Source organism: Malurus melanocephalus, unplaced genomic scaffold (genome assembly GCF_030028575.1).
Source record: "Malurus melanocephalus ecotype Western Australia unplaced genomic scaffold, MMel_1.1 scaffold_35, whole genome shotgun sequence".
NCBI lineage: Eukaryota > Metazoa > Chordata > Aves > Passeriformes > Maluridae > Malurus > Malurus melanocephalus.
The window spans coordinates 2,930,184-2,955,355 of NW_026623267.1; the positions used below are offsets into that span (position 1 = coordinate 2,930,184).

At 41.3% G+C, this 25,172-nt stretch overlaps 1 protein-coding gene across 1 annotated transcript in view; it reads right to left on the bottom strand.

Annotated features, from left to right (window-relative positions):
- Positions 1-198: 198 nt before the first annotated feature.
- Positions 199-25,172, bottom strand: part of KLHL32 (kelch like family member 32) — a 93,048-nt gene continuing 68,074 nt past the window's right edge. The window contains exons 7-11 of the mRNA XM_057364108.1: positions 17,391-18,117; positions 8,604-8,662; positions 6,001-6,193; positions 3,772-3,866; positions 199-1,980 (exon numbers count right to left, since the gene is read on the bottom strand). Coding sequence (XP_057220091.1) covers positions 1,819-1,980; positions 3,772-3,866; positions 6,001-6,193; positions 8,604-8,662; positions 17,391-18,117 — 1,236 coding nt within the window. The 3' untranslated portion in view covers positions 199-1,818. The remainder of the gene's footprint in view (positions 1,981-3,771; positions 3,867-6,000; positions 6,194-8,603; positions 8,663-17,390; positions 18,118-25,172) is intronic.

Consider the following 25,172-nt stretch of genomic DNA (forward strand, 5'->3'; position numbering starts at 1 on the left):
ATACCTAAATCAAAATTTGAATACTTGCTGGCTTGGGCCCTGCAGCCCACACAGGAAAACAATTTCTGTAAATGGCCTGTTCAGAGGCCTGTCCCTTGCATGCAGATTTGCAGATCAAAGGAATTAAAACAAGAAACTATATCCTGATGTACAGCCTACCCAGCTCCCATGTAGGGTAGAGAAAAGTCCTGCCTGGTTGTAGGCTTGCTTGGTGTGCGGTGGGAGATGGCATTAGGAACTCGAGTCAGTGTGCCTGGCAAAGACTGGGCAGCTGCAGCTCTGCTCAAGGCAATGAGAGTGAGAAAGCTCAGCAAAAAAAAAACCACAACCATAAAACATTCCAACCTGATAAGCAGGGAAAAGGAAAGGTGATGTTCCACGAGTAGTACACTGCCCAGCAGGAGACAGAAATGGTAATAAAGTTACCTCCCCATAAGCAGACCCTCAAAAGTTAAAAGATGCATTTGATTTGAAAGCGCTGCTCACTGGACAAAGTCAAACCCGTTCCTGTCCAGCAGGCACAGGCTACTGCTGCAGCATTAGCAGGAGCATCAGCAGGAATTTGATAGGTCTGCTCAGGCAGCACAGTGGCAGGGAGCTGATCAGTAGGTAAGGCAGAGAAGTGCAGAGTATCCATAAATCAGAAATAGAGAAAGATTTAATTACATGCTTGGTTAATATTTACAAACATTGACATTTTTGTTCAATATGTAAATAAAACACAGAGATAAGAGACAGGGGCTACAGTAGCCAAGCAAAGCCAAAATATACCAGATTAGAGTATTTGCTGTGAGCTGGCATATGCCTGGAGAATGGAATGGAGACACTCTATATAAACTGAAAGAATAAATAAATAAATATTGACATTGTTGTACACCTGTTTAGCCTCTGGAGACCAGTGATTTGTGGGACCATATGCTGGACAAAATKAGACTGTTCATTGATAATTGTAAATGTGATGACCCCTTGCAAACTGGATATTAAAAATATTAAGTAAATGGCACATTTTAATTATACAGTAAAGAGGCTGATTTCCACCATTAAAAGACAGCAGCTGTCAGGAAAAACTGATCATATGATGAAGGTAACATTTATTTGGTAGTAGACCTTGGTAAATGACATCCCAAACAATCTTTAGATTCTCAGACAAACACATTCAGTTCAGACTTGAGTTTAACCACGAGGCTTCATTTTCTTTGCCTTTCAGCTGAGACAATTTTTATCTGTTCCTCATATCATATAGGGCTTATTTGTTTTTTATTTTTGTTTTAATCTGTTTCAAAGTATTTAAATTTCAAATGAAGTATTAYTAAATGAGAAACTGTAAACGATGGAGTTCAGAATTGGAAGTCRACACATTTGTTATTCTTTTTGCCAAAGGTATCGAGTAAGTTGCATAATTAGCACAGTATTRTATCATCTTTGTCAACATAAACAGAGCTTTTTTATCGTCTTTGAAAGCGCCACTGGTGAACAACTGAATGTGCAGACTCCARAGAGCAGCAGCCCAGGAAGAGCTGAGAGCATCCACAATGCCTGACGAAGTTGCATAAGGAAATGAAGTAGAAGGTAGCAAKGAGTCACCAGCAGAAATGCTCAATGTTCTCATGTATCTGCTTCTACACCTGAGCCGAGGAGAGAAACCGCACACAGACCTTGTGGCTTCCTTCCTGCCTGCTGTGATCCGACCTTAAGACAAATGTGTGATGGTAAAGCAGCAGCCCAAGTGGATTGATTCTTCTCACTGATCAGAGAAACCCTTCTATGCACAGGGTTTGATGTTCTCCCCCTCCCCTTCCGATTCTGTGAAGGAATGTGTCACATGGTGCCGATCCTGTGGTGAGGCACTTGCAGAGTCTGAAGGTTGGGACATGTGAAATAAGGAGCTGGAAGAAAGCAGGCTGCWATTCCATTGGAAGCGAAGGGGAGCGTAGGCCCATAGAACACCTCTTCCTTCCCCTCCTTGCTAACATCCAGCACCTGCACATCAAAGCATACAAAATATTTTTGGGATCACAGAAGAAAGCTGAAATAAATTTGCTAGCACCCACCACATGTATTTACTATTAATCCCAGCAGAAAAGTAATTTCAGATAATTTTTATATTATTTATGCATCTGGTGATCCATTTGCTGTTCTCATCACTCAACCCAAAACCTGAGTGCTCAGGTACTCAGTAGCAAACAGTGCCATCAGATCCTGCTTCCTGGCAGGAGGGTTRTTACTCTGCACACACGGGCTCCTGTTAGCACCGAGCACAAATTGCTCGGTGTATACTCAGTGGTACACAGGGGGCATAGAAGCTCTATGGAAGATGGGAATGCCAAATAAATTACTGACTTGAAGTATGTAAAGGTATTTGAAAACAGTGGAATTTTCTCTTCCAAAGGAGAGAGCATCCTCAGTTTTCCTCAATTGGAAGATAAAAGGGCTCWTTTTGCTGGTTACAGCCAGGCACACTGCCAACAGCTGAGAAGGGACAGCACACACGGCTCTGCCAAATCACTCATTATATTTCTTTTCCCTTTTATGTGGGGACTGTGTCAGGCAGGCTGCCAGTTCACGACCAGTCTGGGGATGTGGACAAATGTCCATTTAAGAAAGCAAGATCCCAGGACCATTTTTGCTTGTCACTAAGCTGTRTTTAAACCCAGGTGCTATACTGCAAAGTACCTGTTGATTATAAACGAGCCCACTGGTGGAGCACAGCTGCTACCTCTATACTGTGCTGTTACTCCATCTAAGCATTATATGTCAGCTATATCCAAGCCTGCCTGAATGACTTTTTCCAATAAATTGTTAGGTATGATATCCAACAACTTGCTAAAACACAATTATRCAATGACCAGAACATGTTTTTAACTGTTTATCTTGCATGATCTACTCTTTACAAATTCATGCTACTAAGTGTTCTTTGTAGGATCAGCAGTTCAGCATCCCAAAATACTTCCACCTTATGCTAAGCTTAACTTCTAGTCTTATGGGACAGCTTGGAACCGAACTTCTAAAATCCATAAAGTTGGAAGCTAATGAAAATGCTGGTTATCAGCAAAAGTGCAGAAACTGAGATATAAACAAGAGTTTCTATCTGTGACTGCCCAGCTGGTGACAAAGCAATGGCTGTGATAGAGAACTGCTTCACTCAGAAACATGCAGAAAGATAAGAATTCCTAACTTCTGAATCAAAATCTCTGAAAGCCATGGATCTGTGGGTGAGCTGCTCTTATACAAGATGGGAGAATAGAAGAGTTTGTTGGACAAACTATTGCCTAGAGCAGGGATCAAAAAACTTCTACTGAAGCTTTAAAGCAGTAAGCAGCAGGGCAGGTCACAGGCTGACTGCACTTGGTCAATGAACAACTCGTTAACTCTGGCTGCCCTTCAGAAACACAGCTTGGAAGGAAAAGAAAAATCACAATATGGGCTGAAAAATTCTTAGCCTCATCATCCATTTCTGCAACCTTTTACCTTTGAGCTTGATTGTGTAACCTGTGAATATATGCACATTATTTTATCCAAACCTTGCCAAAGGAAAGACACCTCAACCCTGGTTTACTGGAATATCTTAGAGGAATTGCTTCTATTGGCTCATCTGGAAATACTTTTAATATCTACTGTAGTTCCTCTCTGTTTATGCAGGTTCAGTGGCTGCATAAGAAATATCCTTAATCTCTCCACTTCACATGTATTTTCCTTTTTAATAAGAACTGTGAAAAACTTATCCTTGCAAAATTATTGGAAGAGACTTTAAAAGAAACCTAAATCACCCACCTGGATACATGCCAAAGGCTCATTTGTCCAAATCGAATAGCCACCAACCAAATATATTCTACCGTTGTGGACAGCAACTCCAGACTCATTTTGACCTAAAGCAAAGAAGGGAATAGAAACCACTTTCAGTGTCTAATTAACCCTTTTAACACTGAATGCTGGAGTTCTRTAATGGGATGCAAACGCTCCTGACAGGAACTTGAGTGTTTCAGAATTCACAACATGTCAGAGCGAAGGGGAGACGTGCTGCCCAGAGAGAGCCCAGGTAAGCAATCATGAGCAGGGGACAATCTCCTCCCTCCTCACGTGTGTCACAGGTGACAGGCACGGTCCCCTCCTGCCCCTCAGCCTCCATCAGACACGAAAATCCAAAATGTCACAKTGGCTGCGAGCACCCCTCACGTGCTGCCCACGCCTGCTCACCCCCGCTCCTCCCTCCAGGTACAAGAACAGTGAAAATCGCAGGAGCTGCTGCACAAGCTCATCCCCATAGCAACGGGCTCCCAACAAGTTTGGAAGTTTTGAAGGAAAAACACGGCCTCAAAAAGATCTGCACTATGCAGTGCAACAGGCACATTTACTGCCAGTTGCACAGGAAGGAAGAAAGGCTTAGAGAGCTTCTTAAGGTGCAGGCTGTGGAAACAACCTGCAGGSAGTGGAGAAGAGGCTGCCTCACAGCATTCAGTGCGACAGGGTCAGCTCCAGAATGATGAGGGTGCCTGCAGTGCCAGGGTTTTGCAGTTGCAAATCAGATGGCAGCCTTCTCACTGGCTGTCATTCCTCCAGATAATAAAATCCTTAACTGGTGAGCAAAAGACACGTGAAGAACTAGTTCTGTTTGACCACATGTAATTCCTTTTTAATCTGTGCCTCTCTCCCTAGTGTCCATCAAGTGCTCTGATGGCCTGACTTGGAAACCAAGCAACCCTACTGCTGGTGCTACTCTAAGGTAATGTGTCACATGCCTGTCTGGAAGCGTGGCCAGCAGGTTCAGGGAGGGGATTGTACCCCTCTGCTCCTCTCTGATGAGACCCCACCTGATGTGCTGTGTCCAGCTCAGGGACCTCAGTACAGAAAGCACAGTGACATGCTGGAGTGAGTCCACCAGAGGAGGCCGCCAAGTTGATTAGAGGGATGCAACATCTGTCCTACAATGAAAGGCTGAGAGAACTGGGGTCTGCTCAGCCTGAAGAAGAGAAGGCTTCAGGGTCACCTAACTGTGGCTTTCCAATACCAGCAGAGAGCCTACCATAAAGCTGGAGAGGGACTATTAATAGGGCAGGTACTGACAGGACAAGGGGCAATGGCTTCCAACTGGACATGAGTGGGTTTAGATTAGATATTAGGAAGAAAGGCTTTACTGTGAGGGTGGTGAGGTTRCCCAGAGAAGTTGTGGATGCCCAGTCCCAGGAAGTGCTCAGGGCCAGGTTAGGTGGGGCTTTTGAGCAACCCGGTCTAGTGGGAGGTGTCCCTGCCCATAGCAGGAGGGATGGAACTAGATGATGTTTAAGGTCCCTTCCAACCCAAACCATTCTATGATTCCATTCTCTCCCAGGGATTCAGGGGGATACTGCGTCTGGGAATTGTATCAGGTAGACATAAACTGTGGTAGACTGGATGGCAGGGATGGTGAGTCACAGGGCTTTGCCAGTTGCAACTGGAACAGTTCTTCCTATTAACAGATGAGAAGAACTTGACGGGTCCTGAAGCTATGTGCTCAACTCACTTCTGACTTGACAGAATTCCAACAAGGACACCTCCTTTTGAGTAATTTATTAAGAARATACTGTTTAGAAATGAGCAAAAGTTAACAGATTTCAGTGAAAGCTTTGCCCTACAACACCAGCAGAAACCACCACAAAATGATGTTATAGTAAAGACACATCAGCCTCTTGTATGCTCAAACAGGGAGCTAAACCAATACCACAGGCAAACTTTTGGAGAATCAAAAAACAGTACTGGTAATATTATGACAAATTATTTTTGACTGCTTATTTAGATTAAATTTTTCTGCACCTTCTTCAAAATTTAATGTCAAATGTGCGAAAACAAATGTTTTGCAGACCACTGAATGCAGACCTATAATCAAAAGTGCCTTCTTGGCTAACAGTGCTCCCTAAATCGGAAGCAAGTGCAGCAAAATTGTGGAGTTCCACACACTAAAGGCATGTAAAGGGAAAATATGTTTCAGTTTAACAGCAGTGAGTTTCCCTTTCATACAACACTCACCTGTCAGCATATTGAAGCTACAGCGGGTCCACTGGTCGGCATCTATGCTGTAGGAATCTATGTGACGGACCAGGATCCGATCGTTGTTGTAGTCCAGGTCATTCCCACCCAGCACGTAAAGCTTCCTTTGGACAGCAGCCATGGAGTGATACACTCGCCTCTGCAGCATCGGGCTACGGCTCAACCACTTATTCTGGGAGGAGAGAGAGAGAGAGAGAGAGAGAGAACTCACCTAAGCACTGCTCAAGGACACACCTACACTGGTGCTGCAATCAAGAGTAGCACGCTACTTTCTTCTTACCCTTGCTCATGATCACAAGTGAACATATTTGTTCTGTTCATATCCTGGACACATGTGTTGGCTGTAACACTGACCAGACATACTGCACTTCCAACACGTGTTTCACAGTTCTCACATTTAAATTCATTAATTTAATGCTATTTCTTGCTCTGTGGGTTTTTTTTTTGTTTTTTTTTTTTTGTCTAGCTCATCAGGTTTCAAAGGTCTTTTTCTTCTTTATAACTCAGTAGCAAATTCTCCTTAAACCAGACTATTAGATGTCTCCTTTGTATACAGTGCTAAAATTATCTGTACCAATGAGCTCTGTTAAGAGAGAAGACAGATTCTTCTACCTTTTGTTATTCAGAAGCTTATTTGATCTTATCCTTGGGGAATGAAGCAACAGGGAAAAATAATTTCCTAAAGAATCTTCTCAAATGATTCAAGTATTTGTTTAATGTTAACCCTCTATTTGTGGGAACTTACAAAGTTTGCRTATTTTTCTAACTCATTAACAATATTTAAGAATTTGAATATTATTAGGGCAGAGGCAAGAAGACATGGAAGACAAGGGATTAAAGCACAGTATTTTATACCTGAGAAATCAATTGCTCCTGCTATGCTTACCAAATCAAACAACCTGGCAACAGGTAAGATTAATTTAAGTGGAGTAAGTTAAAAACCTGTGAGGAAATTTTTTGCGATACATGCGCAGCAACTCGAGAGCCTCCAAACCTTCTGCCTTTTAACCTCCACAACGTATAGCTATACATTTCAATGCRTAATAGCTGAATATTAGGCATTAATGTTTGCATTAGCAGTCCAGTCTCTCAGCACCAGACTATAGACACCATCTGCTTTGCAGAGCCTGCCTGCATCCCCTGATTACATCTTGAGCTTCCTCCGCTGCGGTGCCTGCCAGGTGAGCCTCAAAGCGCTGCMGAGGCAGGGAAGCAGAGGGGCCTGGCGGGGTCATTTCTAATAAGCCGGTGTGTGAATACTAATCAGCGCTGGGGAAGCAGAGGTCAGCGCAGCCGGCTTGTTGGCAGGTAGCTGTGTGCTCGGTGGCAGATGGCAGGCATTATCGACTCGCCACAAAGGCCTCGCGCAGGAGCGGGCGCTGGCGCTCCGTGATGGAGCCATTGAGATTCCGTGCGAGATGCGAGCAGATGTGACKGTTTCCAGTACCCACCGTAAACAATATGCCAGCAGAATGTTTAAAAAGAGCTTGTGTGTACAAACACGAAGCGGAGCTAGTTTGAAGAATGCGAGTGCACAATTCCTCTGTAACTCTTGGTGCGCCAGGCTGGGCTCACTGAGGCAGMCCCACCTCAGTGTGCTGGGGGGCAACTTCCATGTCAGCAAGTGAAGAATCAGAGTGAAAGCTGCACAAGAAACGTGATGTTCAAATACATGTCCCCCTCACAAACCAAATAAGATTGCTGCCTGTAATTGCTACTTGGATTTGGGACGGTCAGCATTTGTACAGTCGATTATAAAACGGCACCTCAAAAAGAACGAGGCAGGTGTGTCATCCCCTGCTTCCTGCTTCGGGCCCTGTGTGTGCTGTGCATTAAAAAGTCAGTGGGAACCACACAGAAGTATCTYCTGGCACAATTTTGTTCCGAATACAGCAATCAAAGCCCCTATCCTACAATCAGAAAAGTCAATACTCTTCCACGTGGGTGTAAATCAGGCTATGCAACTCTGATTGCAAGCTTAGGACTTTTAATTCCTAATACAAGAAAGAGGGCATAACCATGCCCTAACCCTCTGAAACGGTTACTGAGCCGTGCTAACCTAATCAAAACACATACATAATGTATGAAATAATCCCTAAAAGATATTTTAGGTGCTTGGGTAATGAAATGATAGGCACCCTTGCAGTCAGCAGRGTAAGTCATGGCCAGGTAGCACAGTTCTCAAAGTATGCAGGAAACAAAACAAAAAGGCCCATGTATGCAATTCAAAGCAGAAATGCCAATGACAAAGAGTGGTTTTGGGACACTGGCTTTGAGCATAGATTGCCAAGGGCTGCTGGATTATTAAAAAAAAAAAATTAAAAAAAAAAAAAAAAAAAAACCAACAAAAAAAAGGACCAGCAAAATAAATACAGATTAATACAGGGGATTTAAAGCACATTTCTGTGTTTAATCTAAGATATTTCTAATGCCTACAGGCTTAAAAAACATAATAAGTTGTCAGGGTCTCCATTACTCTGTTAAACTCACACATCTGTACAAAGTGAATTTCAAACACCAGTAATTCAAACRGTCGGTGCTTTCAGCCTTACAAAATCCTGGTATGCATTTTCCATACTCACCTGCTTAGGATCATAGACCATGAGTCTGTTTTGATACTGTGCAGTATTTGTTACTCCTCCTATAAAAGAGTTTATACAGGTTACATTTYTTCATATAAGCAAAGCCAGGAGCAAGATCAGGTACAGCGAAATAACCAATTCTAGAGTTCATTTGCAGACAATAATTACATCACACACCACCACTTCTGCTTACATTYCCCTGCACTTATTAATCTGGTTACAGGGGTAAAACCAGCCCAGTTGTCAAACTGTTTCATACAGAAACACCCCCCACACACTTCCTTTGTAGAGCTAATTCTATGRGCCAAAAATGAGATGAAAAGTAATCTGTTTATAAATAACTGTGCATTCAGCCTTCATCAAGGCACAAAGATAAAACCCATCCCTGATCCAAGGAACATACAGCATGTGACATGGTTTAAAAGAGGAGGAGGTGGGCCTGCATCAAAAGGAAGAGGTCAGAGAGAAGCTCTGCCTTACCAGGAGAGTGACAGGGGACACCAGTGCCAGCTAGAAAGCACAGTGCAAACCCATGCAATTGTGCTCACCTACATATCAGAAAGAAATTCTGTACTTAGTTTGTGTTATAGAGAGAACRCCTCCTGGTTTAGTTGTAACTTAGGCTGGAAGGTTCCTCCACAGTGACCAGAAACAGCACTGCCATTTACTTTTCAATAATGGTCATGARAGCATGGTGTAAAGCACCTCAGAAAAGCTCAGAACAGAGCTCAGAATAGAGTAAATAATTGCTGCAAACCAACTATTTACCTCAGCACAGTAAAGAGATGTTTAATGCCCAATAATCCTCTTTTCGTATAATAATAATTCTGTGAAATAATAACTGTTTTTTTGGCTTGGTACCATCTGAGTACTGGGAACATTTAAGCCAGAGGACCAAAACAAACTGAGTCCAAGGCAAAACATGTGAAGGGTACATGGAGTACAAATAGAGAACTCAGCACCAAAGTTTCATCTGCTGATCTGCTCCTACTGAGCTGACATAGAAGTACCCTCTGATCCCTCCAAATAACCTGAGTGAGGCCAAGAATYGATAGCAGAAACTACAAATATATCTATTTTAGAGTCTTCCCTTGAACTGCAGTAGCAGGGAGAAAGGATGCTGTTACTTGGGTGCGTCTCTGCAAGCACCAGCCTGTACCAGGCACCTACGCAGGGAAGGCAGCACAAAAATCACAGCACAGAGATGCTCACGGGSTAAGGGACAGATGGGATGAAGCTTGGCCTTTCCAAACTTTCCATCACACTGTGCCACACCCGACCCATCACAGCACCGGTGAAGTGCACACACAAGAACAGGCACAGGAAAGCAACGACTGCTCCTGCGTCTGATCTCACAATCCCTTATTTGTTTCTACAGCCTTCACATTCCTAGTGGTCATCAGCCACACAAAACAATCTTTTCTAATATTTTGTAATTTTTTTTTTTTTTACACACAGTTATTTTCACTCCCAGCATAATGGCTAAAATGATACATTGTATTAGTATCTGGAAAATAAAAGTCATAGTTATTTGGATTATTACCTCCAGRATGTTAAGCTATAGGAAATACATCAGAAACACAATGCTGGGTCATGCRTTTCCATTCTGAAAGGACACCTTAATTTGGGGGGAAAAATGTGAAGGAAGAAGAGAAAGAAGAGTATTGTTTCCTTATAAAATCAGCAAATAAGCAAAATTATTTGCTTCTCCTCACAAAGAGCCCCTCACATCAAGTACACAGCTTCCATCTTTTCCCCTGCAATATTGCTCATCTCTGGTGTTTCATCATTACATTCCCTTCACATACCGCTCTTCACTTTTAGATTAATCTGCCAAAATGAGATGCTAAGGATTTGCATACAGATTTGACTACACAAAAATAGATCTGGAATTAATAACAGTCTCTATATGTTTTAATTTCTTCTAGACTGGAGTACCCTTGCCTCCAGCAGTATTCTTGGCTTTGAAAGTCATCAAGCTGATTTGTCTGCTCTTAGGTTATGATGCCACATGCTGCTACACTGTCCCCTGCAATCAAAGTGCTCGCAGAGATAGATTCCATGCCTTCCCCTAACAAGTATATTTTATAGATTGGCAGTTTTGATCTCCCCTCCCCAGGGGGATAATCTGCATCTTAACAGGTTTCTATAGATACATCTGTCATTAAATATGCCATCTTATATCTGCATCAATTTTCAAACTCTAGTTCCTTCTAACTTTGAAGTGCTATAGCAAAAGTTTAAAATTTTCTGCCAAAATTCAGATTTAACAAGTCTGCAATGTCCTCTTGAACTATTTTTTTTAAATACTCCAGACAGCTGGGAAAGGGCAAAAGAGCAGCAATATKTCTCTTAAAAATAAGGAAAGAAGGGAAAAAAGACTTTAAATGGTACTAAAAATAATACAAACTTTCTCAGAAAAGAAACGGGGTAATTCTGAGAGAATTTCTTAAACTTGTCTGCCGTGTTTTCTATGAGAAAAGGAGAAGATAGAAAGAGAGGCATCATAACAAGAGAAAGCATTTAAAAATACAAACTATGCTATTAAATTTGATGTCAAGCAGTAACAGCTAATTTGGTAGTAACACAACAGTTAAAGAAAGAGAAAGAAAAAAAGTCTGGCTGGTTAAATGACAGAAAATTTMCAGTTGCTGTTTCTATAAACAGAGTGATGATTACACCACTTTTGCATAGGCAGCTCRCTTTGGGGATTCCAGTTTCTGAGAGGCAAGGAGCACCCTCAGGATAAGACTGGTCCTTCCTGCTCCTACAGACACGAGCACAGCCTCATGGCAAGGCCATCACCCAACCCTTGGGCTGACAGTGTTTTTACATTGCCACAGTCACTGGTGCTCACTCCCTCGCAGGATGTAAATGTTGCTCTTTAAGCCCTCCGAAACCTGTAAATTCCCAACTCAGCAACAATGTCCCTCTGCAGGGGAAAAATGCTTGAGACTCCAAAACACACCTTGCCCATCCCTTTCTCACACTTGAAAAACATTTTGGGTTATTCTAGACCCCCAAAAAAACTCCACAAACAGCACTGAGAAACACCTTCAAGACACACACTTCTAAAAAGAGAAGGGTAAGGAGGCAGTAGATTCAACACCATTTTCCCAAATGACAACTTATAAGCCGTATTTATAACACATCCKAGCAAGACCCCTGTATGACTTGAGAAATCTAATCCAATCCAAATCTCCCGAAAATATCACAACTCTCTCCCGAGTCCCCAAGTGCCAGGCTGCGTGCGGGAATCCGAGTTCACTGCGAGAYGTGTAAAACGACACGGCTGGCAAGGGGCTCCCATGCATGCTCCTTCCAGCAAATCCAGGGAATATATAGAAACCCATGGCATGCACCCTAAGGTGCTCTRCTATTTTAAAACAGAAATCTCTCCTCTCTTGGGTGTCTGAGTGTTTAACMCAAGATAATCCTTCCTCAACATGCAAACCCACTGTCTTGTACTTCAGCCAGCCCAGGTGCAGTGGGGACAGCGGAGATGGAATATGTTCTCCCAAGGTAAGGAGGCACCTGGAAAGTGCCACCAGAAGCTCTGATTAATGCTCTGTGACTCCAGATGCAACTGAGCCACAAACAAGAGGGGTGCACAAGCCTTAGGTTTGTTTAAATAATTAAAACTGGATGTTAAATTTAAATCTAAGGAAAATCAATGGCATCAGATAATATTCATCACTGAAAGGTGTGAGATGTATTACCTTCATTCAAAGACAGTAAAAATTAAGTTTGTATACATATGGAACATATACAGACTCAGAACTGGGCCAGACTAAGGCAATTCTATGTACTTGTTAACCTCACATTTCCAGTAAATCCCATGCCAGCTACACTGTAAAACCTGAATTGGTTAGTTTCTGTAAATTCCTATTATTCCAGAGAAGAATTTTATAGACATTTAGTGAGAAAAAATTCTTTACTTCATTACAGCATATGGATAGTAACGTCATGCTTTTTATCCCAAATCACTTGCAAACTCAGAATAATTCTTCAAGAGAAGTTATCACCATCATTTCCTTGGTGGAAAACCTCCACCATTAGGGAAAAGAAACAGTTAAAAAAAATTTTAAAAAACCCTTAAATTTTGAAAAAAAATTATCTCCTATATTAAATACAAAGCAACTGTTCGGGGTTGGCTTGTTTATCCCCTTCCCCCAAGCTGAGTTTCTAYGTGCATGTCAAGATGTTATTTTAGCTGACACACTTAAGGTCAGACAACTGAGGCCTCTGCAAAACAACAGTTAACACTTTGTTTTAAACAAGACTTTCATGTGCTAATCTCTTGAGCACCTAAGGCAAGGGGAAGAGTCATTATCCCAAGATGCAGGGGCAGGAATGGCCTGGCTCTGGAGTGCCTGGCAGAGGTTCCACACCCCTCACTGTCCCCAGGGGCACTACTCCTACACTGATAGAGGAAGGTTAACCTTGATGGAAGAGAAGGTCTCCAGATTTGCATGTGACTCCATTGAGGATGCAGGGAAATGGGCACAGTTCAAGTCCTTGYTCTTATGGAAAATACTTCCCCGCTTTTATAGGTAGTGATTGTTAGTAATGTTGAACTCCAAAGTGTTTAGTGTTGCTTTGCTTTCACTGAAATACTTCACTTTTCAAGCATGTGGCATGCAATTCATTTGTGAAATTGTTCATGGCATCAGATGTTAACAGGGCCTAGAAGAATAATCACCTTTCTATAAAATTTCCAAACCATCTGCCCAATGCAATGTCAGTACAGAGAACTTATTTGTTGTGGTTTAACCCCAGTCAGCAACTCAGACTCACACAACTGCTCATTCACTCCCYCAGTATGGGATGGGGGAGAGAAYTGGAAAAGTGAAACAGAAAATTCMTGGTTTGGGATAAAGAGTTTTAACAGGTWAAGCAAAWGCCACRCACACAARCAAAGCAAAACAYGGAATTAATWCACTGCTTCCTATRAGCAGTCAGGTGTTCAGCAATCTCCAGGAAAGCAGGGATGAATCAAGCATAATCATGATTTGGGAAGTCAAAAMATCAACACTATGATCAKCCCYCATTTTCTCCTTCTTCCCCCAGCTTTATATGCTGAGCATGRCACCACATGGTCTGGAATATCCCTTTGGCCAGTGRGGGTCAGCTGTCCTGGCTGTGGCCCCTCCCAAACGCTTGCCCAACCTCAGCCTTCTCACTGCTGGGGTRRGTGAGAAGTAAAAAACACCTTCACTCTGTAGAAGCACTCCTCAGCAATAACAAAAACATCCATGTGTTACCAGGACTGTTTCCAGCACAAAACTCGAAACATAGCTCAGACTAACTGCYATGAGGAAAATTAACTCTAGCCCAGTCAAAAGCAGCACATTATTTTTAAAAATTCTCATGTATTTTTTTTTTTTAATAAAGAAAATAAAATGAGGACTGTGGGGGAAAACCAAGAAATAATGGCATGGATATAAAAATATGGAACTCAGAAAACTCAAAGGCTGAACCTCCTTGTGCTGAGCAGAGGGTCTGACTAACTATAGTGTGCAAAAGGCTTCCTCTTTTAATCTGATTCTGTTAAGTGAAAAGCTTCAAAGAAGTGGTAGCAGCTTAGGAGTCCCTCTGTCACCTGAAACACCAGCCACCCACCCCCTACTGCCAGAGTGTGCACTCAAATACTGCTTTGTTTAGTCCATTTTCCTTTTCTGCTGCCTTTGCCATGATTTTATTCTCTATTATTTTTGAATCCTTGTGATATTTGTCCCAAAGGAGCAGCAAAGTAAATCCAAAAATGAATCCCCATAATAACAGAAATCCCTTAAATCCAGTCAGCTTTTGATCAGCAAAACCTTTATGAGGGCATGGGGCTGTAGCAGAGGCATTGGGAAAGTAAATGGGCAGTGTGCAGAACAAGCTTTGATGACTCTCTCCACAAATAGAAGGGCTAGAAACTTTTATTATCACTATTTAATTTATTCCCTCACTAAAAARCTGGGCACATTTCCATGGTTCCCTTGCCAGCTGGTAGTAGCAGACTGACTTTGAGAGCACTTTGCTGATGACCCGTATTTCCCAGAAAAAGCAGCAGGGATACAGCTCAGAAACATTTCTATCTCAGACTAATTTTTTAATTACTTAATTTTAGGCCACATACTTCAAAATTAGGTTCCCTCCTGCATTACTAATTACTTCTATGCTAACATCTTACATTCAATGATGAACAGTGGATTTTCCAGCAGTGACTATGATACAATAAAACACYTCTCTGTACTATTCCCCTGCCCCTGAATGTACATGAACCACAAACTACATTCTAGTCCTAAGCAATTAATTAATAATAGAAAGCTAGCTATAGTTATTACATCTCCATCTACTTTTGTTTTTAAAATAACTCTATTCAATACACAACCAGGTTTCAAACTGAGAGTACAAAATTCAGATCAATACCTACTGAAGTGTAGAGTAGTATACTCTCGTACTTCATAATAACCTGTCAGAATTGAGCTACTCAAAACTTCTATGCATTTTCTTGGAACCTAACAAAATACAACTGAAAAGCCCTGTCCACCTTATTCCACTGTTGGCAGCATTTTCAAATATAAATGAACAATATTGATAGAATATTTTTTGTTGTTTTGCCCAGTTTTAAGGAGTTCACCCACTAGGCTTCCACTCACCTCTTCCCCTGACTCTACAGCTCTGTCAGAGGTATATCTTTGAACACAACATCATACTGCATCATTTTATAAACATAAGTGGCATTTAAAACACACAGGCAAGCATGCATTTTACTTACATAACTAAGCACGTGAATTATTCCTCAACATCATTTCCCCTTTCCTAGCAAATCTGGAAAGATTAGATTTAATCTTCAACCAGTCCCACATTTGACTTAAAAATCCCTATCAAATACTTTCTTGTGTTTTGATTTTTTTTTGTTGTTGTTGGTTTTTTAAAATGAAATTAGGATTAAAAAATATAACTTTTTCCATTTACTGGAGGAAAGACTACACTGATGGATTTCTAGTGCACATTCAATTATTTTAAATGAGAACACTTAACACCATTTTCTAGAAAGTCCTATTCTTCATAAATACTGACAAATGTAAACCACCATATATGAAAAAAACCCAGCAATCAAGACAGAGCAGCAGTAACATCCATGTATTTCAAGTGCCCACCACAGACACAGATCCCTCTCCACTAATAAAGCAGGAAAGGTAGTGAATAAACAGGTTAATGCCCTGAATACACCCAGCTGGTAACCTAAAGCAGAAATCCTGTTCCTGYACTGTAGCTGGGTMTCGTTTCAGGATTCACACAGTACRAACTCTGCAGGACTCCTCAAATGAKGGTCACTGAAGAAAGAGACCCAAAGTACCTGCCAGGGACCTTGGTGATTTTCTGAGTTTTGTCATGCTTTTAATTCCAAAGACATCATTCATGACCTTAGTGTATAAATACYAAAATATATACCTGCTAATTCCCCTGCCAATGCTTGGGCATTCATTCCCAGGAGGCACTTAATCCATAGGGACAGAAGGGTACATCCGTTAACCCAAATGAMACACTGAGAAGCACAGCCAAGGCCTAATAGCTAACTTAATCTTCCATTCCTATTCCATCTTTGCACCAGAGGCATTCCAGACCATATTAAAGTCCCCAGAGGGTGTCTACGATGAAGATCCCCATCACTGAACATTTACCTCAAGGGCTGGCCCCATTTACTCATTAGCTTCCTTAATAAATATTATAACTATATAACCTTCCATGGCACACTTCCTACTACAGGGGGAATATTTTTCTGTCAAATCTTCTATAAACAGCATCGACCATATTCCAAAATAACTAATACCACAAAAGTCACTACCAGGACTGAGGAAACAATGTCCCCCATCAATGTAATGTAACAACGTAACATGTGACATAAAAGACTCAGTTGCAAATGATACACTATATTTAGATTATAAGGCCTATACCTTAATCTATCTGTGCTGTAAAGCTATGATTACACCCAGACAAGCTTGTGCATTTGTTATGGACAGAGCCATGGATGAGTTCTACAAAAGGTCACCTTGGCCTGTGACAATGTCCTGAATAGCAAGTGGGAACAAATCATACATCTGCCTTCAAGCCCTGGAACAACATAAGCTAACAAGCATTYATTTTCCGTTTCTTCATCAGGAATAAATGAATCATAGAATTATAGAATATGATGAGTTGGAAGGTACCCATATGGATCATCAAAGTCCAACCGCAGGCCCTGCACAGGCTCAGGAATCACACCATGTGCCCAAGATCATTGTCCAAACACTTCTTGAAATGTCAGGCTGGTGCTGTGGCCGCTTCCCTGGGGAGCCTGTTCCAGGGTCCAATCAACCCGTGGGTGAAGAAGCTTTTCCTGATATCCAACCTAAACCTCCCCYGACACAACTTCAGGCTGTCCCTCGGGTCCTGTTACTGTCAGAAGCGCCAGATCACATTACAGAAACAATGTATTTTTTTGTTTGTTTTTAGGAAGCACACAGAATTTATCACCGGAAATTTGTCCAAAAGTGCATTATCATTCCAGTTCCCTGTGATTTATGAATGGCAACTGGAGATAGCACATATGATATCAGCAGCTCTGAAACACAGCGAGTGTAATGTATAAGGTACATTATGCTACTCTACTTCTAATGAGGCTTCAATTCTTTGTCCTCTCCTGAGAGAAAAGTTATCATGACATATAAACCAAAGAAGATTTATTACTTTAATTCAAGACGGTATTTTGGTATTTTGTTAGTACCTCAAACTGTGTGAAACGTTTTCTACCTGATATCCAAAGAAGACCATCCACCACATATCCGGCGTGGCACGAGAGCGACCGATCAAAGGACTGCACAAAGGTCCACTTGTTCTTCTTGGGGCAGTAGCGCTCAACCGTAGGCAACACCTGACGCAACTCATTCCTGCCCCCCACGGCATAGAGGTACTCATCCACGGCTCCCAGCACAAAGTGCTCCCGGCAGTTCTTCATGGGAGCTATCTCCGCCCAGGAGTTGGTGCGGGGGTCGTACCGGCACACAGTCCTCACGGCACACGTGCGCCCCGTGGAGTGCTCTGCCTCTCCACCAGCCACAAACAGAAAGTCTCCCATGACGGCCACGCAGTGGTGGCTCCTCCCCACGGGCATAGGMGCCAGCTCGCTCCAGTTGGCGATGCCCGCGATGTGAACGTTCTCCTGGTCCACCGGATTGAAGTACCGCAAYTCCTTCACTTTACAGACCTCTCGCTTTTTCCCGCCGATGATGTAGAGAGTGTCTGACTGGAAGCGGGGCTTTGTCCGGGCCGTTTGCCAAACGGGCTGTGCGTAGACGCTCTGGTGGTAAGCCAAGGCCTCGTTAATGAGCGCYGTGGCGGTTTCGCTGGCTTGGACAAGAGGATGGGTAAGAGCTACAGTATGCAGGGTATCCACATCCATAAGGCCAAAGCGGACATACTGGAGGAGCTCATCCAGGTACTGGTAGCGGCAATTGTGCTCCAACCACCTCACAGCCAGCTAAAAATGGGGGAAGGAAGGGAAAAACAAGACATGCGTTATTTGCGTAAAATTCTGTCGAAGTTTGGTATTCGAAAACTGCTTGCATTCCAAGAGCAGATCCATACTTGCCTCAGTCGTGGTATCTATTCATCTAAAAAGAAACTCTGAAAGCCTATTAGTCCACATAAAAAGGTACCTATTAAACCTATATACTTTGTATATACAAAAGCACTGTATCCCACCAGCTCCCCCAAACAATTTCCACAGCATTACCAGCTGCTGTGCAATACTCTCCTTGAGCAATCTGTTAGTGTTGCTGGAGACCATACTACCCCTGAAACAAGCTACTGGAAAACAATATAAATGTAGGGGCTGTAGGATCACTGGATTCCATAGGTACACTAGAAAGCAGACTGATGTCAGAAGATTAGAAAGAAAAACCTTTTTTGCCCTCTGTATTTCATCCTATTTATGACAAAATATTGAAGAAATATAACACAATACATACTGAATCCTTCAATATTGTTTTTCTCCTTCATTTATTTTATTCATAAAGTGAAGAAAGGTGTAATGGGACAAAAAAGTTAAGTCAGAGAAGAGAAAAACACAAAAAAAATGCTCTGCTAGTATGGGGCAGACAGAAAGCAACAAGGAAAAGTCAAACTATTCAGCAACTGCAGCTAGTACCAACATCCAAAATTAAACATAACATTCAAATCACATAAAGCTTATTAGATCCAGCTGGTCCTAAGAAGAGGCTAGGAAAGTCCTCAACCATTTCAAGAATTTTTAAGTTATTCTTAAAAACCTCCAGTAATGAAGATAACAAAACTTCCTCAGGAAAACTTCCCATGCCCKGATAWCCCCTCAGACAGATTTTCCTCTTMCATATGMAGAAGCTCTAAACCTTTAAACTCATTGCCCCATTTCCCACCTTTGGGTTTATATTGCAGAGCAACCCTTGAAAATGATTCATCTATACAGGATGAAAAAAATTTTGCTACCTTCTTTTTCTTCTCCACCTCAGATGCATTTTAATATTGGTGTGAGTTTCGTCTTCAGTGAATGAAAAAGTATTTCAATGAATCTTGGGTCATATTTTCTAAATCTCTGTGGCTTGGCTCACAGTTCTCTGTTATTGAAATCTTTAAGGTTTGCTGCTGAAAAGAGGAAGATTACGTCCAGTTAAGGCTATAGTGGTAGAGAATAGGTTGGAAGAATCTCTTTGATTGTAACAATCCAGGCCATTTTGGCTTGCACATCACCATGTATGACTGCCAGTGCACTGTGATGTTGCTGATACATTTTTAAGCTCATGACTGAGTACTGTTTCCACCTCCTGGTTTGCTTGTTTTTATTTTTTCTTCAGAACTTCCAGAGTGTTATACTTTTTCTGTCATTGCCAAACTCTCTACCATTACTTTAGGCCACTGCTCCAGTCAAGATTATTCTCAATTCTAACTGCATTTTCAAAAGCACTCAAAAAACATTTCACCTTCTAATTTTACGAAAACATAAATCCCTTATTATTCTTTCATCCAAGTCATTACCAAAGCCATTGACTAGTTCTGGATAAGAACAGATTCCTCTCCTGACACTACAAATCATCCTGATGTGGAGCAAGTGTTTCTAATGAGCTGCACAATAAAAAAAAAATCAGCTAAATCTTACTGCCGTGTACTGCTATTGGGATTGTCACATAAACGAACTGAAAATAAAGGCTGCTCTTATTCATGTTTTTCATATACGATGTATTAAATTTATCACTGCTTCTGTATTCTGTCAGAGACGGAAAATGACAAACCAAAACCACCTTCGTATTAAGATTCATTTCAAACATTTTTTTCTTCACTGTGAACCCCTATGAAACAAAGAATCAATGAAGGGCATCAAAAATGCAACGGTAGTTCAGTCAGATGCTGTATTGAGTTTTGAATATGTGCATTAGCTAYACATATTTGACTATATTATAGTCAAAGTATTTTGACTTGCTAGTAAAAAGGCATTAATCAAATATATTTGAAAATGTTTATGGTCTTGAAATCAGTGAACTTTATAGTCATGTGTTCTAAGTCCACCAAAYCCATGTGTCAGGTGCCTCCTATCGAGTTGTATTAGCAACTTCGTATTCCATGTCTTTGGCCATGTGAATGATTCCTGAAAGGCACTTAGCTCTCATCATTCAGGCATTGAAGCGAAATTCCGGCTATCTTCAGCATATATATTAACTGAATGATGTGTGGGTTGCTATACTGAGATAGAAAATGTACAAAAACGGAGTTCTTATCTGTCAGCACTTGAATCCAACAGACTGGCTACTTTTGTAACTTTTAAGTTCACATCTTTACTCACATCTGAAATGGCATCACAGAGGTGTCGCTTGGGCAACAGTGACAGACAATACAGGCTCTTTAAAAGACAGGCACTAATGCAAACCAGGACCTGGTAACCACAAGACTTTTTAGAGGAAGTTTAATATTAATGCCTTATTAATATCTTAGAACTTCATCCATCTGCTTTCCTTTAATGTCCTCCCACTTTGGTCCCCAATAAATACTGTATAAACACACGAGCAACACCACATACATTCATAACTTCARAGACATGGTACCTGCATTCATTTCKGCMTAYGGGATGTGCGATGATGTGCACAGAAGGCATGGACATCTCCATTACAATACATTTTCTCTGCTGTAGGAAGTTCAGCACATGCAACTTGGCTCATATTGAGTTAGGTCTGTACTGAGAATAGCCCTGGAGTTGTAAAAAATGTTTCACTGAAACCAATAATGTCTAACTTTTCTCTCAAGTCGTGGAATTTCTAAATTACCACAGCAGTGGTTGCAAAGTGATACAAAGATTCTGTTGGCATTCCTATGAGATGTACAATCTATTCTGGGTCTTGAAGCAAAACTTTCTCTATCTGTTCCATGCTATTTTATCCCCACTCATCTGTCCTGTGTCTTTTTTATACAAGCCTTTGAATTTTCCCAAATTAAGTTTATTGCAACCTACTTGGGATTCTTTACATGCTGGACCTCAAGGACCTGTGCTTCCACCTTTCCCTTCTGACAAGCAGCTGTAACAGTGGTGGGGAGGGCAAGGTGAATCCCAGGTTGTCTCTTGTGTAGGCTGCTACTGGCTCTTTCCAGACTCCAAGTCTGAAGTCAATTTGCAGTGGAAGACTGCATTTTCCTGCATGAGTTTAGAAAGCAAGGCTAAAGAACCCTGCATACCTCCCAGATGGTCTGTAGGCATTTGACAGAATGCAGAGAAGATTTACTGAGTCTTAGGGAGGCAGCTGAGGTCCATGAACCACAATGTGTTCAGAAGCTCCTGTCCAAAGCAACTCACGCTATTGCTAGAACACAATTTGACTGCAATGCCCTGTGTGACCCACACTTAAACTGTGACTCTCCAAGGCAGAAAACAGGCCATAAGAACTAAAAGCTTATTATCTCCTTGTCTTGCTATTCATGGCAATAACTGTTACATAATTTTGAAATTCATTTTGGGTCACTACTTAAAAGTAACTGATAGGAATTTAACGGACAAATGTAGGCATCTATATCTATATTTACACAATACAGGACTAATTCCTAAACTGTGACTCAAGGCTAAGGAACAGGTCATCTGGTTTCAGGAACACTCACAAACCAAGACTACAACATCTACATTTGTTTTGCAGCACACTGTTACCATGCTGTCTAGCAGAACATGGTGTCTCACACTAGGGAGGCATGGAAGAAAATTGAGTGTGAATGAACCAATATTCTAGTCACTGGATGGTTTGGCACCTATTGGAAGGCTGAAAAAAACTCAAAAGAAAGAAAGCTGAATTCCCAAACAAGGCTTTAACTTCCGGTAGAAGTAGTCACTGATGGAGACTGTAATACAGTTCTAACTTTCCTACAGTGCAAAAGGGGCAAATGTAACTCTCATCAACACATGGCAGACAGAAACTTCTGTGTAGGATACCTGCAAACATCTGTGCATTTATCAACACAATTTCTAACACTTTTATTCGGGTTTTGTTTAATCCAGACCCAAAAACCTGGTGCCTACACAGAAACTCCACAATTTACCCCATCTATACACTGATTACAGAGCCTAAGTTTTCGCCTCTCTGGCAATAACAATTAGAAACTATAACCAGTAGTGGCAAAATAAACTCAAAGCCATTACAGACTTTATGATGCTGCAAGAAAAGACATTCTGGCTTCTCTAAGGAAATACCAATAGCACTTGAAATAACAACTGTGTTTAAAATGCTAACAAGCAAGCAAGCAAGCAAAGAAAAAAAAAAAAAAGACCATCCACAATTTTGAGGTTTAAAATATTTGTATCAGTGTTAAATAATTTACAAAAATAAGGAAAGACTCCTACTCCTGCTGCCATATAGGCAAATTCTGTTCAAACTGCTAGAAGCTTCTTTTCTATTAATTTTAATGTATGAGTGTGTGAGTACAGGGAGCTACAGCCTAGTGCCTATATCAACTTTAATAAATAATATATTTTGCCATATTCATCTTCTAAACTAAGTAAATGACAAAAGTAGAGCCTCAGAAGGACAGGATTTTCAAACCAGAAATAATTCTCTTATTCTAATGCCATAACCCAAAAGATTTTTCCTCTCCAAGGTTACATTAYGTGATTTAGCAACAGAGTGCATTCTGAAAACAGCAGAAAAGAGATGGAAAAATATGTTGTGGCACAGTTGGAGCACACATCAAAGTACATCTGCATGCTGGATAACAATTTCATTGTTTTCCCAGCACCTGCTTCTGCTTCCAGCACAGTGGTTCAACAGTCCCAGTCACACAGGCTGGAGCACACAGTCCTTCCCCCTTGCTGTTAATGGTGCTCACACCGCACACATCCCACAGCTGGAGAGGCCACAGAGGCAGAGCAGGTTAAAGCTGGGTYAGGAATTCCACTCCTGTTGAAGATAACCCTGCAAGAAGCAGTCACCTGGCCCTTTGGGCCGCCAGCTATCCCAGGGAGCAAGAGAGCCCATCACACCCRTGCCCTGCCCATTCAGCAGCCCCCTGCCATCCTTCTCAAGCCACTCTGCTGGGAAACGTGCCAGACCTTCACCTGACATCACACCACGTTTTCTAACCAGAACAGCCAAGCTACTTCATGAGTCCAAAAAGCTTGACATACTCATATTTATTAGACTCTGGTTCACTTAGAAACTACTTTAAGTCACAAAGTCAGCATCAGGGAAAGTTTCTGTTGACAGGGCTCCAAGAAAGAAATAACTTTTCTAAGCTTGAGCTCTGTGAGAGGCAGGRGCCACAGGAACTCTATTAAAGACATCTTAGCCTGCTCTTTAGTTGATGTATTCAAGTTGTAGCCCAATGGACTGCAAATATGCTGCTTTATCATCCAAAGTGTCTAGTAAATGAGATGAAGTCAAAAAGTGACAGCAGTAGAACAAAGTGAGGGCGTTGGACCATTGGTTTTTTGCATTTTGTTTGTTTTGTAACAACAGATAAAAGGAAGCAAATATTCTAAGATTTTAAAACAGTGAATTCACAGTGCCTCATCAAAATAAATGGAAATCTTAATTACAATAACCTAGTGAGCATTCTCATTTTAGGAGAAAACAAAATTTTGAGTATGGAAACAAAAGTGGAAAGATGTACTTTCCTGGACTGAGATACATGCAACACAAATGACCCAATTTGTGCATGACAATCTGATGACGATATATCAGGGGAAGAGAAAGAACTACAAATCTSACCTGAACAGTTTGTCTGCTCCTTAAAAAAATTCAAATCAATATCTTTGTATCCTTAGCATACTGGACAGTGCTATAAACCTGATCCTATTGATTTTTGAAGCCTAGAAAAGTCGTGAAAGCAACACAGTTACTACAGCAATCCCCTTAAAGCACCACCAAGGGAACTTCAAAAAGCAAAACTTGAACTTTACTAGTTTGGTCTTTGAAACACTAGAAATATATATTTTGGCTGTAAACTCACACAYAGTTTTGCCTTTTATTGGATTTTATCTAACTCTGCAAGTCTGAGGTGTTCCAGACTGGGACATCCCATCTCAAATCCATATTTCAGTTGGCAATTGTCAGCAACATCCTGGCTCTACAAATTTCAAGTACAGRAGCAGAATCTATGGATAAACCAGGACATTTAATAAAGCTCTGAAACAARGTTCAGTGAGGGCTATAGAGGAAGTTTCACCTAACCTAAAATGAACAGGGATTTCCAAAGGGCCTAGATTGGGATCTTTAATGGGTCGTAACCTTTCTCTCTCTCTCTAGAGACTACAAAGGAAAAAACCCAGGAGGTTGAGGATATTCATTTACACATTTTATTTAAGTAAGATGAACTAAATTGTATCACCCATTTAGGAAGAAAAATACAACAATTGTTGCTGAAGAAAAAAATCTCACCACACAACAAAACACGCACACAATTTTTCAAAGCCGTAAGTTACACATGAATATTTTTAGAAGTCAGTAACCATGCAGCACAGCCTCCAGACTYACTCTGAAATTTTATCAATCAGGTACTATCTTACAGTTGTGGACAGCATGGAAAATGAGTGTCTCGAGCCTAGATGCAAGAGAGCCTTAAAGATAGAAATCTTTTTCTTCTTTTTATTTTGAATTTATAATGTGCATAAAAATAAGACTCTAATGAGCTGCATGTGGAACAATCAAAATTATGAGATATTTGCATTTCTTTTGCACCTTGAGCCAAACAACTACAAAATTATGCATATGATTCTCCCAATCTGAACACAGCAAATATTAATAATCTGTGAATCAGCAATGAAATGCTTTTTGCCCCCAAACCCTGAAGAGAGACTTTCTAACTCAAAAAGTTGCAGTACAGTGACTGCGACCACATTTACAAGGCACCGAGCTGTGGCATATGCGTGTAGCCTGTGAAAATAAAGCTGTGCCATCCCCCACCCTCTTTACACAGAGACATTTTTAAATTACCTGTTTGTCAGTTTTACAAATGTGTGTCTATGTAAGCAGCTCCCTGTGTGGTGCTGCGTTAGCAAGCAGGCATGCTTCCATTTGCACATTTGGATTCTAC